At 40.2% G+C, this 20,435-nt stretch overlaps 1 protein-coding gene across 3 annotated transcripts in view; it reads left to right on the plus strand.

Annotated features, from left to right (window-relative positions):
* The window catches only part of GALNT18 (polypeptide N-acetylgalactosaminyltransferase 18), a 225,186-nt gene that overhangs the window by 160,504 nt on the left and 44,247 nt on the right, over positions 1–20,435 (plus strand). For all 3 annotated transcript variants that reach the window (XM_085063108.1, XM_085063107.1, XM_085063106.1), the window contains 2 exons: positions 13,740–13,925; positions 17,767–17,904. In XM_085063108.1, the coding sequence (XP_084919234.1) occupies positions 13,740–13,925; positions 17,767–17,904 (324 nt within the window). The remainder of the gene's footprint in view (positions 1–13,739; positions 13,926–17,766; positions 17,905–20,435) is intronic.

The following is a 20,435-nucleotide window of genomic DNA, read 5'->3' on the forward strand; positions in this document are numbered from 1 at the left end:
CTGTGGAGCAAAGTGGAATATAGAGGCATTTATGCTGCCTGCCAGAGGAAAGGGAATTAAGATATTCATAAAGTTCATAAGTGCACTTATTTTCTACCTGTTTACTATAATGCAGCATTGTGTGTGATTTGTGTACTTTTTTCTGCATCTCTTCAAGGCTAAATATCTTTCTGAAAAAACAGTGCTGTGCTCTTTGAGGACCTCTCGGGTTTTTGATAAGAGAGGAATTCTTAGGTAGATAATGGTAATGAAAAATGGTGTGGTATGTTGTAAAACTAAATTCTGAACCCTGTTATGAAACGTTAGTGGAAGGTAACATTGTGGTTTGTGCCTTTTAGTTGCCAGAATAAAAGCATACTATTGTACAATAGCAAAAAAAGGAATTTACTGTAGGAATATAGAATTCTCTGCTGAGACTGCAAGATATAACAAAAAATACTCATTTTTACTTCTAGTTCCTTGAAATTCTTTTTCTTCCGCCTGTCAGAGATAAAGAGTTATTTCAGCAAGAGTGAAGCTCAGACCCCCTTACAGCTACATTAGAGCACTTTTTTTAAGGAAAGGGAGACAGAAATGCAAGACTGCTTCTTTTAATAGCACCATTCTTCTCATTGTGAAGGCCAGAGAGTTGCCTTCAGTTTCCAAAAACTTATTTTGCAGCTCAGTGTTGCGATGAGTTGAAAATTAAAGTCGCTTTGATTTTTCTGTTCTGACAAAAGACTATTGTTTCCTTGTGAGTGCGAGGAGTTCTCTCTCAGTTTGCATCATGTCTGGTCTGGAGTACTTAGCCTTGCAGGAGCTGGTTGTTGAGTATGTTGATAGACAAGAGCAGAGACACAAATCTCTGCATAATTGAAACTTTGGAGTAGACTGGATCACTGGAATAAGGCCCGACACTGCTCTGATTTCCTTATGGCTTTTGTCTGTCTCCAGGGAAGCAGTGCCTGACCTACATAAAATACTTTCATCTGTAACAGATTGTGGTGTGCAAGGTAGCATAATGTATGCTGCCTTATCTGGCTTTATGCTGGCTTGGATCTGTGTTCCTGGCGATATGAAAACAAATTACAGATTTGCAATGAACAATTTTTTAGCTGCTCTTCTCGCAATTCTCAGTGTGTCCCAGACAATGCAAGGATGAGACTGAGGGGAGATCTTGTGGTCTTCAACATCCTCACGAGGGGAGCTGGAGGGGCAGCACTGATCTCTTCACCGGTGACAGTGACAGGACTGAGGGAATGGCCTGAAGCTGTGTCAGGGCAGGTTTAGGTTGGACATCAGGAAAAGGTTTTCCACCCAGAGGGTGGTTGAGCACTGGAATATCTCTAGATGACTTGTGCTGCTTTCAGCTTTGAGGCCTATGATCAATCTCTTGATCAAAACAGTAATTGTTCTGCAAAAACTACATTCTAATTACAGGATTAGTGCAATAAATAATGTTTCTATTCTAAAATGGTGCTCTACAATCTGTGACCATATATTGCTCACTGTGCTTCATCTTTCATTGCCGTTTCCCTTTTTTAAAGAAGTTTCTAGATTTTTCTAGTATTCTGCTGTATGATAAGCATTATCATGTGGGATAATGGACAATCAGACCTCATGTGCCCAAACTGGCCTGCTAGGGAAATTTTATGCATAAGCTTGCAAGAGCAAACATCGACAGGAACTGGAGAGTTTATTTTTGACTGCAGAAATAGCAGCAGGTGTTAGGATTATTTGAGCTACCTGTTTATTTATACATGGTCCCTTGTCCTCACAGTACTGATTTTGTTCCAGAGGATGTAAAACTATTGTAAGCCAAACTACTGTGAGGAATTAGACCCTGAAAAACCAGAAACTTTTTCCACTATCCTTGCTCAGGAGTTATTTTTGTCACTTCATCATCTGCACAAATATCTGGTTATCTGTGTTATGAGTGCAAGAAAATCTCCCAACTCTTGGAAGCCGTATTTGAAGTATCTATTGTTGGTAAACCATAACAAGCCACAGAAAACAGGACTTTGGAGGATTATTCTCTTGACTCTGATGAATTTGTTTCACTGTTCAGCTCTCTTGGTCTCTGATTTGGAATATTATTTTAACTTCTAAGATTTTTACCCTTGTCTGTGGCTTTGAAACAGCATTTGTAAAATATTAAGCATATATTATTAAATAAATATTAATAGAGATCTGTTGCCTTGAGCTAGAAGCTGACAGATGAGTTCAAAACACAAATGCATTTGATTCTTAGAAGAAGCACTGTATTTTCTCCTCAAGCAAACATTTTCTTGCAAAGCTATTTATTTGCCCCGTAAGACAAAAAAGCAGGCTGGTTGATGCAAGACTTGATAGAACTGTCTTTGAGCAGTTCAATCACTTTTACAGGGATTTTTGAAAGATTCATTTACTGTGAAGCAGCATCATATTTGTAAATTCACTTTAGGCTGAGTAATGCTTCTTTTTGGTTTATGTTCAATCATTCCCAATTGAATGGAGTTGTGTGATTTGAAGGGACAAGTTGCATTTGGAGGGCAAACTGGAATCAGTTATTATCCGTGTGACCAAGCAAGAGCTGTGTCAGTAACTGCCTTATGGTGGAACAAGAATGTGAGTGTGAGGCTGGTGTGTGTCTGTCATTTGGGCTCTGCTTCTGGGTTGGGCTGGCACAAGCAGTACTTGTGGTTGTGGAAGATCCTACAAATCCTTTGCAATCAGTTGGATGTAATCAATCAGATCTTGTGTTGGATGGTTCAAGTCTAGTTTTCAGTAGGCTTCTTAGAGGCCTCTTCCAAGTCGTACTGAAATATGCAGATAATTTTCTGTCAAAAGCAAGCCTGTAGCAATCCTTTTGTCTTTCCTTCTGTCTTTTAAAGCAGCCTACGTGATTGATAAAGGTCCCAAATATCTGTTACAGAAGTTATTTGTACCACTTTTAGGGATGCCTTAACAAATATTCAGTGATTTGCCTCAGGTCCCAGACTAAGTCATCATCAGAGTCAAGGGAATGCAAGCCCAGGCTTTGGCTTAGAGTAATTCTGCCTCTCACAAAGACTTTGTGCTTGCAGATGAATTCATGTTCCCAAGAATATAATGGCCCTGTTAAGTGGGTAAGAGGAAATTTTATTAGAAGGTAAGAGCCTTTTAAAGGGAAAAGGATTGGGTCTTGGTCTCACTAAATGGTATATCAGGACTTTACATCCGCTGACCCAGGAGGAAAATTGCATTTATAGTTAGACTGAATATGGCATGCTACTTTTATACAGTATATTGCTGTAGTGAAATTAATTGCTCAGTTTGCTTTTAGTCTGGTGGTTTGTCTGCAGGCCTTCTGTGAAGATGATGCTCTTTCTGTTGGTGGAGAACTAGAGGAATGTAGCTAATGAATAGAGATGGAGAAATTAGTTACTTGAGCAGAAAGTACTCCTAGCGTTCCTTGGGATGTTTTCCATACATTAGGGTCCCTCTGTGGCAGAGCAAGCAGATATGAAGACTATCATGTCTCTCTCTGATCTATTGTTTTCTAAATTCCAGAAGTTACTTCCACAATGTTTGTTTGTTTTGGGGCTTTTTTGTGTGGGTCTTTTTTATTGTTTGGTTTTTTTTAATGTGCTTTTTGCTCTTAACTATCTTGTTTTTTCTTTAGCCTCCCCGCACACCTACTTCTGGGATTATGATTTTTCACTGCCATTTTTTTGAGTCTCTCCCATTTGGTGCACAGGAACTGATGGCTGCTTACGTGTCCAGCCATGTCCAATCCACAGTGTTTGTGCATCCCAATTGTTTCTCACCTGAGATCTTTCTTATATTGTTTCCCTTGGAATAGTGTTCTTTTTGTTAATCACAAGCAAAGGAAGATATTTACACATGCCCCCAATCCCCATATTTACCTGAAAACATTTTTGTGCTTTTTCTTCTTTCCCTAGAAGTGCTCAGCAATTTTCCCTGTCAGTGTTTCTAACACAGGCCATAAATTACATGAAACTGTGAATATATTGCATGTAAATAGATGTCTGATTTTATTAAGGAAAGCCTTTGCACAGCTGTCCTGGGCATGGCTGGGGTGGAGATAATTTTGTTCCTAGTAGCTGGTGCAGTGCTTTGGATTTAGGATGAGAATAATGCTAACAACACAGCAGTGTTCAAGCCAGAGTGTAGTTTCACAATATATAGGCTACACTGAGTTACATTTTCTCTGTGCCATGCTCTTGTTCTGACTCCTGCAGCAGCACACCAGTGCTTTGGCTCTGCCAGCACAGTGGTCTGCCCCAGCCCTGCTGCCTCTGAACACCTCTGGCTCAGTAAACCTTTTTTTATTTTGTTTTTTTTTCTGCAGGGTTAATTGCAGTGTTAATCAGTTTGTGATTTACCGTGCTGCCTCACAAACTGTTTTGTTAGGCAGATTGACAGGTTGGAATGCCAAGAGCTAGAAGTGACTGGGAATGAACAAAGAAAGGGAGGGGATTTTTTGCCAAGCTGCTGTGCTGTCGAACTGTTTGCATGGAGAGAGAGCAGTGGGATGTGGCATGTGTGCCTAGTGTCCCTTTCTGTCCTTGCTGCTGGGTCCCCTTTCATGGCATTCCACTGAACAATGTAGATCTTTCCTAAATACCCTTCAGGAAAATGAATCAAGACATCCCCATTCTTGCACTTACAGCTACCATCACTTGTTGAGGTCTCAAAGCCATGTTTTTAGCTTGTTTTCAGTAAGAAGGCCAATATCCTTTGCCACTAGGGAATGATTTGCTCTACAGAAAACATCCTTAGTACGTGATCACAAGTGCTGTTCAACAGTATTAGGTTGGTGATGTGCAAAGGCAAAGGGCTAAGAAGTCCAAAAACAGAAATATTCTTAGTTGTTACTCTTGGATAACTTTTAAATACTGCTTTTTAAGATAATGATTTCTCTTTAACTTTTCACTGAAGCTTTAAATAGAGAGAAGCCTATTTTGCTTTTATCCATTTTGTGAATGAAGAGGAGACTATTTCTAGACTGAAGCCCATAAGAAAAAAAAAATGTAGAGATTGACCAAATGTTACTTCTTACAAGATGAAGCCAGTGCCTTTATCTTGGTGAAAGCCCACACTGTCACCAAGATAAAAATAATTCCTTAGCAGTACAAATGTGGCAAAAGAACTTGCCTAGCACCCTGTGTAACCAGCAGTGGCTTATCTGTGTGTACAGAATTATTCCTAAAGTTAATTTTGTTTTGCAAAGTTCCTCACTGCATCAACTACCTGAACCCCAAGATGACACAGACTAAAATACTCTATTTACAGGGTTGTAATTCCAACAGGTTAAAAAAGGAAGGTTCCATTGAGAATAAAATGAGGAATTGTCACGTCTCCAAATTCTGCCAGTCATGACATTAGCGGAAACGGGATTTTTTTGGCTTGTTCTGGTTTCAGTCACTCCTACATTGAAATAATTGTTTTTCCCCCCATTTTGCCCATGAACGCCTCAGCAGGTAACCTGCAGCTACAGCATGTGTAATTATACATTACCAGTGAATCACTTTTGTGTTTTTGCTATTTCAGGGGAGAGAACATTTTATTAGCTGCTCCCACAGGAAAGGAAAATATTACAGCAATAGCTAACACGTGGCATCGCTGTACCCTACAAGGAAGGACGATGAGGCACTTGGAGATTTCTCACAAATGCTTTTTCACCAGCTGTGCCTGTGTGCTTGCACATTACCAGCTGGGAAGTCATATAGATATCTCGATGTTTTATGAGAGGAAATGGTTTATTGTGGTATGGGAAGAATTAAAACAGTTTAAGTCAATATACACTTACAAATCAATGGACTCAGGTGAGATGCAAATTAATTAGTGCATTATTAATGTTTAATGCCTTCTTGCACTTTCAGGTCATGGCACAGTGTCAGTGCCCTTGTACCTTCTGGTGGTACAAGTCTTCATGGCCCAGGCTTGGAAGATTCCAAACTTTTTGCTTATCTCTATAATTTAATTTCATTGAGGGTTTTTGGTATTGCAAGACTGATATAGTAACCTACCAAGAATTAGACAAAGACTAGTGTGGAAGAGCAAGGGATTGTTGTGGTGGTAAAAAAGTGAGTAGATGACTGAGATGATTCACTAGGATGAATCCAGCATGTTCAGGTCAAAGGTGTGAAGGCCAAATACCTTTATGTGTGTGACAGCAGCTTGTGCTGTAAGTCAAGGAAGTGAGGCAAAAGACCAGCCTGGCTGAACAGGGAATCCTCATGGAGCTCTTGCCTCAGTCTTTACTAGTACTGATAGAATGTGGGCTACAGCCCTGTGGAGAGGGAGCTGGGACTCCTGGTCCATGGCAAGTTGAACATGAGCCAGCAGTGCCCTGGCAGCCAGGAGGGACATCCCTGTCCTGGGTGACATCAGGCACAGCACTGCCAGCCGGGCAAGGGAGGGCATTGTCCTGCTCTGCTCTGAGCTGGGGCAGCCTCACTTCCAGTGCTGGGGACAGCTTTGGGTGCTACAATATTGAAATGACATTAAACAAGTAGAGAGAGTCCAAAGGAGAGCAGTGGAGATGATGAATGGTCTGGAGGGGAAACCTTGTGAAGAGAGACTGAGGTCACTTGTGTTGTTCAGCCTGGACTAGAGGAGACTGAGGGGAGACCTCACTGCAGTTACAACTTCCTTGTGAGGGAAGAGGAGGGGCAGCACTGATCTCTGCTCTATGGTGACAATGACAGGACTGAGGGAATGGCCTGAAGCTGAGTCAGGGCAGCTTTAGGTTGGACATTAGGAAAAGGTTCTTCCCCCAGAGGGTGGTTGGGCACTGAACAGCTCCCCAGGACAGTGCTCACAGCACCAAGCCTGACAGAGTTCAAGGAGTGTTTGGACAATTCTCTGGGACACACGGTGTGACTCTTGGGGTGTCCTGTGCAGGACCAGGAACTGGACTTTGCTCTTCCTTGTGGGTGCATCCCAACTCTGCATATTCTATTCTGTGCTCAAGTCTTTGGGCACAGAGCAAGATTAACAAGACTGGTCAAGCTAAGTGTAGCTCTGGTAAGGGAGAGAAAGCTAAAAACATAAAAGATGGCCAGCACAGTAAGCTACTTCTGTGAATACTAAACCACTGGTTATCTGGTCCAGTCTCCTGCTTTTTAAGATGAAAAGTGATTTCTTTTACTTCTTATTTATGACTGAAGCTTGGCAATGTAGTGCTTGAAACCCGGGTTATTTCTCATTGCCTGGCAATGATATAGGTGTGTTTGGAAGAGAACTGAATGGAGCTATGAGCCTTCAGTGACCCTTGATGTGTTTTCTCTAGGAGACATGGGCAGAGAATAGTTCCTGCAGCACACCATGTGCAGTTTAACAGTACACTGTAAAAGTTTCACAGCTCATGAAGATACGTGCAAAATTAATCCCTGCAGAACAAAACAATTTAAAAAGTACATAATGAAGCAATTAGCTAAAAGAGGAAGGAAAGTAATGACAATTTAATTTGGGAAGAATCTTTACATGTATTAGGTTTTCAATGAGAGTGTTTTATGAAGGCACAATTAATGTAAAATGAGACCTGTGAGGCAATTAATGATGACTTCAAACGTTAGATTTAAGGGATAATTTACATTTTAAAAATGAAGAGCAGCTCTAGTTATATTAAGGTCTTTTATTTTCCTTTTAAAAAATCTTTTAGATTGTGGGTGTGTTTTAGTAGGTTGCTTACAGTTTCACATTAAAATATCAGCTTGGTTATGGAAAAAAATCTCTTCCTACATCCAAATAACTAAGTTTATCTGAAAATATGACAGGCTTGTCTGATGATCAGAATTATTTAGTGAAGGTTATCTGAATTCAGTGGAGGTATGACCTAAATAAAGATTAACGTATTTCACTCAGTGGGTGTAGTTTCTACCTCTACAGAGACAGACACCCAAAAAAGTACATGACAGTCCAAGGACTTCCAGGGTGCAACTGAAACCCCACTGATAGCAGTTAGAAATGTGAACATTCATTTCAGTGATCTTTGTGTCTGACAATTCTCTCTGTCCTTTCTGCAGTTACCTGTCAAGATACCAAAATAAAAATGCAGATTCAAAATGATTATGGTATTGAATAAAAATTGCTTATTCATGCTTGTCTATGAAACACCAAGCTCATTACTGGTTATCAGTGAACAATTAATCATAATGACAAAGGTTGACAAGATTCACAAGTAGTTTTTACAATAAATTGCTCCCCAAAATATATTTCAAAGATATTGGTAACTATTAGTTTGTATTCACAGTAGTAATTAATTTACACTGACAATTTTTTTTAACTTCAGGGCATCTTTAATGAGTTCTTCTAATTTTGCAATTTGCAAACTTCACAGAAGCTAGAAATTACTTCAGCTTTTTGAGAAATCACTTAATTATTGAAAGGTTTTTGTTTGCAGTCCAAACAAAATGATGGTATCAAACAAGGTCACAGCTCTTGGAGAAACTGCACGATCTGTGTAAATTTAATGAATGCAGTACATGCTAATAAACTGCTAAATGACACATAGGGCTTATTTTTTTATTTGTTTAAGGTTCTATAACATAAAAGGAACACTCAGTGATTAAAGAGATAAAAAGAAACTTCTAATGAAGAAGTGCTGTATAATGTTATAATGAAGTATAAATTAAATATTCGGGAGAGGGATCAGCTTCAGAGTTGTGATTGTTTTGATTAAATATGCAAATTCAAATATATTTAAATGCAATTGGAAAGGATTTAATAAAAATGCAGTGAAAGAGATTTTCCAGATATGAATGGAATTTGGTTTAGAAAAGCTTGTAATCAGATTGACTTGGACATTTGTAAGGCAGTGTGAGTGAGCCAGGGCTGTGTGAGTGCTGTCGCTGTCCCCTGGTGGCAGTGAGGGAGGGGTGACAGGGTGTCAGCACTTGGCCAGTTGCTCTAAGAAGCCGTTTGGTGTTTGCTGCTCCTGCAGCAGCCTCACCAGTGCCATGTCCCTGGCCTGCCCCATGCTCAGCTCCTTTTCTCCTCCAACAGAGGGGCAGTGACAGCTGAGCTGCTGTGCCACCACCACATCCTCTCCGTGCTTTCGTTGCTATCCTGGCTCTCCCAGTGTGAAGAGCCTGTTTTCTCTTTGCTCTCTGGTACTGCTTGAACCTTGCTGAGCATAAATTCTCACAGATTTAGGGCTGCAATTATAACTGTGTGCAAATATACCTTCAGTAATGTAACAGCATGAAGTGCTTAGAGCTTGGGCAAATTCTCCACGTAAGCTATAAAAGCTGAAGATTTAAAAGGGAGTTTCCCCTCCCTTCCCCCCCTCCAAGTAATATTCTCTGCATTCATTTAATGTTCCTATCATCTCTTCTTTGCTTTGCTTAGTTTAGATCATAGGGTTTGCTGATTTTAGTCTTTCAGCTTTGTAAATGTTCACTCTGGCACTGCTACTGTCCCTTTGGACCTTGAGGTTTTTTATGGAATTTAACTACCTTTTGCTAGGGAGGAAGCAACAAGGAACCCTTTCAAGAAGAGGAATCCCTCTAAGCCCTTCTTGGGGCTGTACCAAATATATGACCCTCAGGAAATTCAAGGATAAAGAGCCCTTTCTAAGGCTGTCCTGGAAGGCAGCACTGAAAATGCTCTGAAGTGGATTCAGGGCTCTTTGGAAGGGAAACTCCAGTTGCTGTGTTCTTTTCCTCAAAGACTGTTTCTGCAAAGTAAACCAGCAGGACCAGAAGCTCAAGAAATTCCTCCAAAGCAAAGCAAACTTTCTGCTTTGTGGGGCTCCAGCAATCATGGAAAGTACTCCCAAAGAGATACAGATCCTCAGACTTCAGAACTTTCTAAGGTAAAGTCTGAGACCTGTTGGTACAGTTTTGCAATTGATGCTTTTACAGAATGAAGTGTGAATTGCTCTTTATTGTGTCACAGTGATGAAAGCATATGTTACTTTTTTACAACTGCATATGTTTATTTAGAGATTTGGCAGGAAATTGAGATTGTTGCTGGCAATTTCCACCTCTTGCAGGTGAATATTTTACCTATATGTGTAACAGGAAAAGTTGTTGAATTTCCTTTTAGCCATAGTTTAGGAAATTATTCAAGTTTCTTCCTTGCAATTTGTACAAGCAGGTTAGTAACTGAGTATTACTGATTGCAGCCACAGTATGCTCAGAAATATAACATTTTACTTCAAACCATCTCATCTGGTTGAAAAAAGTCTTTGAAGCTCTTTTATCTTTAGACTTCTTGCTGAAGCCATGGGTGATAATTTGGAAAAGCTTCACTGATTTTAAACTTTTCTGTGTATTTATAACCACCACATAAAACAGCAGTGCTGGAAAAGTAGGAAGGTGCTATTCAGTGTGGATAAAGCCTGAATGAAGATTGCTAATGACAGCAAAAAATAGCTGCAAAATTCACAGGGGAAATGTGTGAAGCTGCGAGGAACTAACCCCTCAATTGCTATTCCTTCTTGTCTACAGGAATTTTATTAGATGAAGAACAGACCACTCTAAAAGGCTTCTCAACTTCCCTCTGAGTAGAGCCTTTAAGAAAATATATTTATTAGTATTAAAATATTAATTTTTTTAAAATCCTGAAAATTGTATCTGACTGAAAGGTATTGGTTTCGAGTAATTAATTAGTCTTTCCTGTGCACTTCTGATGTGAGATTTAGATCCCCTCAAGATGCCTTGAAAATCATCCAGCTATCCACAATGACTCCAACACAATGGTTAGAGCACCAAGGATTAATGTACATGAGTGAAAGAGATGGGGGGAGGTAGGATTGGTCAGATTCAAGTGGACACTTGGTCTAGAAGGGAAAGAAATGGCAAGAAATTCCCTGATTTAAAATATAATCAGGGAAGAATTAAAAAGATACCCTGACACTTTTTGTAGCAGTTAATTATGTTTATTGTTTAGTATTCATACATTCAAGTCAGTGTAGTGTTTATTATTTAGTGCGTGAATAACAAAGCCCTTCATTCCTTGGCTGTAGATTTCGCACTTTTTAAGGAGTTGGAAATCCATACTTCCATGATATTCCAGGACAGTTTCCTGTCATTTGAAAATTCCACTTTAATCCCTGCTACCTACATTTTAAATTTTTTTTTCTACTTACCTCTTCCTAAGTGTAACTAAATGTTTGGATAAAAGAGTTTTCTCACTGAACTGCAATCTCTCTGGCAAAGAACACTTCTGAGAGAGAGAAGGACCATGGCTTGTCCCAGATGTGACCAGCTGAGCATGTCAGGATTGTGCTTTCTGCCTTTTAAAGCATTGCCTTTGCTTCCACTCTGCAAGGTTTCATAGCATAGCCCATACCTAAGGTCATGCTCCTTGTTGAGTGTTGTAACTAATTTTTGTGGATTTTAGGCGATTTTTGCTTGAAAAAGACAGAATATGGTTTTGAAACTGCTTAATGCAACTCACCAGTTCTGTATTGGTAGGTAATTAATTGATAATTAGTCTGGAAATAGAACAAAGCCTGACAATGTCTGGGAGAACGGAGTGTCCACCAAATTTGATTAATTTGATTTATTCTGGTAGTGAGTCATTGTTATTTGCAAACTCAAACGCTTGGTCATCTCAGGATGCTTTTTGAAAACATATGACTTTGTTACAAAGTCAAATCAGAATTTATGGATAACCGAATCAGTGCTAAAATTATAGATGAGTCTGCTCTTCTGAATTTCAGTTCCTAGAAATTTGCTTGGAAATTCAGCTTATTATAGACTGTGAATTTTTTGGCTCAACTTGTTGTCAAGATGGCATTCAGACCTAGCTCTGAAAACCCCACAAAAGATTTGGTGTTCACTTCTTGGCTGTGGCTCGAGGCCATTCCTGGTGGGAATGAGCAGATGCTGGGCAGAGTACACAGTACACAGTGTGAATTGCCTTGTCCTGGGCTAAGTTATGCCATCTCTACATCTTCCTTGTCTTTTATGATACTAATTTAAGCAGTGTACAGTGAGTAACTCTGAAACAATTTATAGCTGGATGTCCATGCTGTTCTGAGAAATTACTTGGACTGAAAGCAGGCATTGTGTGAGCACAGCCTGGTGATACTTGACATTTAATCTTTATTAGGAGATGTAGCTGGACCATTTATAATTAAATGTTTGACAAAGTATTCTTTTTGTAAGATTGTTAAACTGCATTGCCCATTTAATATGATGTTTAGAAAGACAGGACACAAATGTTGTTTCCAGATTATTTTTGTGACAGATCAATTGCATATTTATTTTCAAATATTTATGATCATCTCAGTTTTGCCCTTATTTTGATAATAGTTTTATTTTTTCTTATGGCCTTCCAAGTTCTGGACACAGAGATGTGCTGAAGTCTTTTCAGCTCCCCCCTTGACTGTTCTGCAGGTTGATGGGATGGCTCCTTTTCCACAGAGCTCTGCAAACCAGGGCTCTATCTCTTCTCCCAGCATATGCTGAATGCAATTAGGCACCAGTTCAGAAAAAGCTTTGTGAACATTTTGAATTCATGCCACATTTTCTGGTCTCAGGAGCTGCCAAATGCCTAAATGCTGTATTCAAGCCAGATGTCTAAATATATAAAATGAATGACTGAACAAAGTGCCTCCTTAGTAGAGCATATGCCTATAGGGTGGACAGACCTGAGGGGTCTGAGATCAGCTCCAGAACAGGATGTTCTGCCAGCCCACATCCCTGGCCATCAGAAGGGAGACCAGAATACAATCTCCTGGATGAGTGTACAAGGAAAAGGCACCCTTGCTCTCGTTTTTGCTCTCTTAGTATGAGATACCAAGCCTCAGGAATCTCTGCTGGCAGCATCATAAGGCAAACTCTGCCACTGCTCAGTGAGTACACCTGCCTCTGGGACCCTCAGGTACTTGTTCAGCAGGATCAAACATTTTGGGTACATCTGGGGTTTCACCTGAGCAGCATCCACTCAACCGTTATGGATGGGCTGCCTTGATCATGTTAGGAAGCTTACATAATACAAGATACAAGGAAAAAGAGCTGCTATGTAAAATAATTCATGTACTTCATTGACTCTTAAGTCTGCCAAAGAGGTTTTCTCTTTTGTTGAAAGCAGAAAAGCAGAAATGAATGCAATAATTATGATTAACTATTAGCTCAGTAGTAGTGGGCAAAACTGAAACCTATTTTGGCAGGTACAGTAACCTACACTATAAATTTATCAGAAGAGTATTTTCTGATTAAATTGTTCATACAGCATTTTCATTAGGCAGTCTCAGTCTTTGTTGCTCCTCCTCAAAAGGAATAGACCTGGTCCTTTCTCAAGTATGTTTAAAGCAAAGCATAAGATGCATTTATATTCCTCATCTTCCCAGAATCTGAAAATTTGGTGGTCTTGAAAAGTTAGTTGGCTTAGTTTCTCTGTTGTGACAAGCTGCCTAGTTTGAGATTCCGGGTAGTGCATGTGTGGACTGTGCAGAACCTCAGAGAAAAGTGTGCAAGCCTTAAAACTTGAACCAGGCACTACTGTTTTCAATGCCCTATAAATAACCTTATTAATAATCTTGAGAATAGCTAAATTTGATCCAGTAAGATTGTGATGAGAGGCTAGTGGTAAAGTAGAAATTCTGTAGTAAGGTAGCAGTAACAATTCATGGTAGGGCAAGGTAATACCTCTCTCCTCTCATAACCTCTCTGTAGTCCAACAAGTCTTGAATGGTTATTCTGCTTTGTAACAATGCCAATCATAGAAATTAAACAGTTCCAGTGTGTTTGCTGGAGGCCAGCAGCAGAGCAGGGAGCTGTCACTAGCACAGTGTCCTTTATTTTGTCCCCTGGTAGGTGTGGCAGTGTGGAGGAAGCGTTGAGGTGCTGCCTTGCTCCAGGATTGCCCACATCGAGAGAGCACACAAACCTTACACAGAGGACCTGACTGCTCACGTGAGGAGAAACGCACTGAGGGTGGCTGAAGTCTGGATGGATGAGTTCAAGAGCCATGTCTACATGGCCTGGAACATACCCCAGGAGGTGAGTCACAGAGAAATCTAAATCCTTTTACGTTTGGGTCCTACCCTGGATTTTGATCTTTCCGCTAGGATTTCATCTGTATACATGTATGTATGCATTTATGTCTCACATATAGGCATAAAATATGCCTGTACCTACACCATTGCATATAAACATATATATGTAGCTGTGTCTTGTTCTAGAATAATTTGTCTTTAGGTTGCTTAAAAATTAATTCCTTGTCAAGTTTATTGTCTTCACTGAGAACTCTTCATGGATATTTTAAACCCATAGCTGCAGAAATGTGGGAAAAGACCACCATCAAATCTGCATTGCACATCTTATTTTGAATTTGAGTCTCCTATTTGCCATCACAGAGAGCTACAATTCCACCAGATTTGTGAGGAGAGATCTGCCAAGGGGTGTTGACATCTATTGATGCAAGCGTGGTGTGTCTGAATTGAGGATTTCTCATGGGAGTAAGGGTGGCTGGTGTGTGTCATGACATATTGCAGAATCTAGCTGAAACCTCCCCCCCAGGGCTGCTTGTCCCCATTTCTGTTCCATGGATGAGCACTGCTTGGTCCATTGTATTGAAGAGATAATGTCAGGCAGCTAACCTCAGAGTTCAGTTTGATTTTAGCTGCTCTTCATTTCTGTAGTCAAAGGCATTTAATCTATGAACACCTATGAGCAAAAGGACTCAAAGAAAGGTGACTATACTTATCCTGGAAAACATTCAGGATCTCTGTAGAATAGGTTTTTTCCCCTAGAAGTTGGAAAGCATGGCTCTAGTTGAATTCAGAGTTTGACTTAAAGTACAATTCTCATTACAACAAAAGCAAATGGTCTAGACTTAAATTAAAGAGCAATATAGTTTTTCTTTAATAAAATCTATCTGATTTTAGAACTGTTCAGAGAAATTGGTTTTGCTGCAATTTCTGTTTCAAGAAATGACATGCTGTACTTCACATTCACTCTAATAAGGAAAAAAGGTTAGAAACAAAAAACCAGCTAAATATGTGAATGCTGATGTTGGTTCAGCTGCTCTCAATAGCTTCTTGCATCTCTCATGATTAAAATCTAGACAATTTTGGCAAACTGGGGAAGTCATTGTCCTATTTTTACCACATAATTTGCCATGACCATGACAAAAAAATCCTCTATAACCTGGTATAGGAAAGGAGTTTTCTGAAAGTCCCATTTTCAGGGAATCCAAGCTGCCCTTTAAGTGTCCCTGTTTTTAGAAGTTGCACAGCAGTCCATACAAGAATAAAGACATTTCTGCCCTGGATAGTGTTGTTTATTTTATGGCAAGGCAGTTCTAAATTAATTTTATTTATGATTAACCTGATAGATTTAAATTTGAGTTTTTATTTTGTATTGTTAGTTACTTTCTTGAAGATTGGTTGACCTTCATTGATTAATCCAAGTTTATAGTTTTTCGACTTGCAAACATTAACATGAAATTTAGAAATTCCTCTTGCTAACCAGGATGTACAATATTATACACTGATTTGCGTGATATTCATCCATATGTGATGGTGGTGGTGCCCAATCTTGTGCAAATTTGAGATTTGAATGCAATTTGAAATCAAATTCATAAAGAATGTAAAGTTAAATTGCAACTGGGCAACAGCAGGAGTAATTCTCTGCCTGGAATCTGATGAATGCTGGGAATGGAATGTGTAGGGAATAGAAATGCATTAAGTCATAATAGTTGGGACTTTCCATGAAATCTGTTATTCCAAAACGTTAAACTCCAGAGCTGATTTTTTCCATGGAAGAATTCCCAGATCTCTGAGAAGTCAGATGTTCCCAAAGGTTTTAGTCTTTGGGAGCTAACAATGGCAATAATAGAAAGGAGTCAGACTCATTTGGCAGTGTGCTGTGGCTGCCCTCTCAGGATCTCTGTGGGTTTCTCTCTGAAGTGCTGAGGGCTTCAGATGGGCACCTCTGCTGCCATGGTGATTTCTGCATCACTGCCACTTGGATAAATAGATTCAGAAAAGCACTTGAAACCCAAAGGAAAGATTCTTCAAGTCCCAGAATCAAGAACTGTGCTTTCCATGTGCCTGTGCTTCTGGTTTTGTTTGTTCCTTTGTTTTTGGGGTTTTTTTTCCCCATTGTATTCTTGGCTTTGGGGAACACACTGACTTATTATGTCTTCAACACACTGATAAAGACAGTGTGCTACATGTGAGCAATTTTTCTTCTCCAGCTGCATGAAAGGATGTGATTGCTGAGCCCCTTGATGCTCTTTTTTGTACAGTGAACTGTGAAGGAACTGGTGGTGCCTGCAGGGTTGCATGAGAGAGGATTTGGGAGGCAGTGGATCAATTTAGCACTTGATCCCAGGAAGTCTTGTTAATGCTGCAAGTCAAATGTCTGTGTGCTGCACCCTCCTCTTCTCCACACAAGTGGCAGATACACTGGCAAGTGCAGCCAGAGTGGTGCACGAGCAGGATTTGCTCATGAGATCCATTGATTTTCTCTCAGCACCCCACAGCCTCTTGATTTAGTCACTTGCTGCAAAATTAGGAAAAAAATTGCCACTTAAGGAGTAGTTCCACATAAAGTTTTATGAATGATTTAGAGCTTGAAGAGTCACCATTTTTAAGGTTGAGTTTTGCCTGATCTGTATGCCAGATCTCAGTTTCCTACTTTTTAGTATACTTTGCTAATGTGGAAGTCAATTTTACTTTAGTTAGAAAATGCTTCAATAATAAAAGTACCTGTTCCTGATTAGCATTAATGCTTTGGGGTGCAATGGTTGCTCCAGCAGCTCAGAAATCTAGATATTTATACAGATTCCTTTTTGATGTGTAACTTTGAAAATTCAGTGCTTTCAATGTTATTTTTAAATCCTGTCTCATGACTGACAAAATCTTTGGTGTGTTCATGGCCCAGTAAAGGCTGTTGTTTAAGGAGATGGGTTGTAAGATTTCCTTATGAAAATGTATTTATCCTGTGTTTTGCTCTCTGGCAGAAGTGGTAGAGCACAGTGTGGAGCAAAATGTCTCATTTTACTTCCTGTCAAAGAGCAGCCACAGATTTGCACTTAGATCCCTCTCTAAAAATTTCTGCTGTGTGATTTAATGCGATAAATTATTGATTTTTACATACAGGGCCTTTATGAAAGTCATGCTTTGTGATCTGCTCTTATGATAAGTAGAAACTAGGTTAGCCAGAAATGTAAAGGGGGAAAAAAATTACGGGAGAGAATATTCTGCAACTGCTTTTAACAAAAATAACAACTTCTATTTTTACATTACAAAAGAACTTTAATAAGTGCTATTTCAGAGAGGTGAGAAGAGCTTCTGCTCTTTGCAGTGAAGCAGTAACCCAGACTTCAGAAATGGCCAGGAAGTGTCATACACTAATGATTAGGTCACAGTGGGACACCACCAATGCCCATGTTTCTAGGGCAACTTGCTACTTCCTGCCAATTCCTTTTGGATTTGGAAAGTGCCAGGAAAGTGGAGAACAACAGTGGTATTCATTGGAAACTGGATCTAAACCCCACTGAAGCCAACAGGAGTGCTACCATTCACCAAAGCAGACTGTGAAAGAGGCCCTGCCATGGTGACCTGGATCCTATTTAACTGAGGCACTTATGGGGGAATGTGTGGGAAACAGACTTGCTTCACAAGCAGAACCTGCTCACTGTCAGAGGTCAAAACCATCTCTGGCTCTTGGGGATGGTGCTGCACATGGCCAGGAGTTGGACTGGGTGGTCCTGATGGGTCCCTTCCAACTTAGTTTGTTCTGTGATGCTGCAGTGAGGGAGATTCTGGGTGTTTACGCAGGTGTGTATCACTGATTTCTTTTCTGCTTTTTCTGCCCTTTGTTTCATGTGCAGGACTCTGGAATTGATATTGGTGATATTTCAGAGAGGAAGGCCTTGAGGAAAAAGCTCCAGTGCAAGACCTTTAGGTGGTATCTTGTCAGTGTGTATCCAGAAATGAGAATGTATTCGGATACCATCGCCTATGGGGTGGTAAGGATCTTGTTTACATTTCCCATTCTAAAAACATGGGGGAGAAAGGTGTAATAGTGGAAGTAATTCATGAAGACAATGCCTGGCTCAAAGTAAAAGAATCAGATCATCTTGAAGGCGCTAGTTAAATAATTTGTTAGACTGGTTAGTTGACAGACACAGCTCCTCTGCTGTCATTTGGGCTGAGGTATTCCGAATGTTACCTCCCTTCCTGATTTTTTGTTGTTTGTTTGCGTCATGGCTTGCATTCCACACAGAAATACTCAAGGTGTGATTTTGCAGCCACATTGGAGCTGACAGGTTTGTAGCAGCAGGTGAATTCACAAATAGGCTCAGTATTTCAACTGCAACCTTCTCAAGATTGTAGCCGGATCTTAATTTAGAGTAATGGAGCCATTTAGGATGGAAAAGACCTTAAATATCATCAAATCCAACTGTTCAAGGCTGATCCCTTCCCTTATGAAACTTGTAGCCATTTAAGGGCAATCCTGATCCACCGTAGAACAGATATCACAGTTGATATCTGCTACAAGAAGGAATCAAGGACTAAAATTCCAAGCTAGCCAAATCTCACATAGCTAAGCCATGTGTAAAGCACCCCTAGAGAGGTTCAAGAATTATGTTGCATCCAGCAGAAGCTGCAGCTAAATCCGTGCATTTTGGAATCATCATTACTTGTGTAACAGCAATACCTTGTCTGTGTTGAAGTCACGCTTGAGTTGCACTGTGCTAATTAAGGCAGAAGCAATTCTTGCCCCTCAAAAACTGGCAACCCAAAAACCAGAGAGGGCAGGTGTGCATGGTGTGGAAGATGAACACAGTAAATTAACACAGGCCCATAATGAGGTAATAGACCTAGGACATCCTTTTCACATTCTCTTCCAGTGTCATTTTCACAAAAACTGATTCCTGTGAATTAAATTTTTCTTTTTGCATGGCATTTCCAAACAAGAAACTTGACTAATAAGAGCAGATAATACAAGCGAAAGGTTTGTCTTTGGACATTACTCCTCAGAAAAAAACTGAGCTGAGCAGTGGCCAGTATGACTCTGGAAGAGCCCTGAGGGTGCCATAGAGCAGCTGCTGTGTTTTGGCAAATGAGGGGATTTTACATCCTGCACAGTTACGTGACCCCTGTGAGGACCAATTAAATAATCATGCTGCCTTTTCTTACAATCAAACAAGAGAAGAAAAGCACTTCCAGCAAAGGCTTAGGTCATTGCTAAATGCCTGAGATCATGGTTGCCTTCCAAAGTAGTTCACAGCAATGCCAGAATCACACCTGTGTGCAAGGAGCCTCTGCCATAGACCACAGAATGGCCCTCAGTGATGCCATGATCTAATCAATTGTGGAGTTTCCTGAGGAAAAGGAAGCATAGCAGCTACCAAGTGCTGATTCTGCTTGTAGGTGGCTCTGGCTAAAGGCTTTTGGGTAGAAATGATTTGATATAAATAAAGGAAGGGCAGTGGAAGAGCTAAGGTACTTGTCTCAGGATCAACTCCACATCGTGCAAGTCAAAACGAAAATCAGCTACAGGCACGCTATGATTTTATATTCTGCTGAGAGGTTTTCATCAACCAAAAAGAATAAGGAGAGTTTTTTACAGAAATACTGAACACAGTGGTCAGCCTGGAGAAGAGGAGGCTTCAGGGAGACCTTAGAGCAACCTTCCAGTACCTAAAGAGGGCTAAAGAGGTGTGGAGAGGGACTTTTCACAAGGACTTATAGTGATAGGACAAGAGGCAATGGCTTTAAACTGAAAGAGGACAGGGTTAGATTATATATTAGGAAGAAATTTTTTACTGTAAGGGGGATGAGGCACTGGAACAGGCTGCCCAGAGAGACTGTGAACTCCTCATCCCTGGAGGTGTTCAAGACCAGGCTGGATGAGTCTTTGAGTAACCTGGTCTAGTGGAAGGTGTCCCTGCCCATGGCAGAGGTGTTGGAACTGGATAATCCTTAAGGTATCTTCCAACTCAAACCATTCTATGATTTAGGTAGTAATGTGCCAAATAATGCACATGGATTATCATCAGCTGAGAGAGATGTGAGGAACAGACCATGTTTGTGCTATCCCAAAGGAAGTAGTGGTCAACTATGACAACAGAGTGTTGTGTGAAATACACAGCTCACTGTTATATGAAATACTGTCATATGACACAAGACTAAGTGCCCCAATCGTTTTAGTAAAAAAATCACTTGGATGCCTAATCTTCTTTCATGTCTGCTTTCCTGTTTGCTTGCACATCTTACAGTGGAGAAAGGTGTGATATTTCAAAGCAAGTCAGCTGCTTTCTGATTCTCTAAATGCTTCCATTCATCAACTATCTTCCTTTATTCATAGAAAATAGAGCTGTTGCTGCTACAGCATTATCATAAATTTCAATAAATACTGAGTAACTGAGAAAGTTACCTGAATGGAGGTGAGGGTTAGGATATAGACACTTACAGAGTCACCCCACATATTTTTTTCCTGAATCCTCAATTTCCTCCTGTTCTGTGAGAGTTAGGGAAATAGCTGCATCATTCA

The sequence above is a fragment of the Lichenostomus cassidix genome, chromosome 5, assembly GCF_008360975.1.
Source record: "Lichenostomus cassidix isolate B80296 chromosome 5, HeHo_3.0, whole genome shotgun sequence".
In the NCBI taxonomy this organism is placed as follows: Eukaryota; Metazoa; Chordata; class Aves; order Passeriformes; family Meliphagidae; genus Lichenostomus; species Lichenostomus cassidix.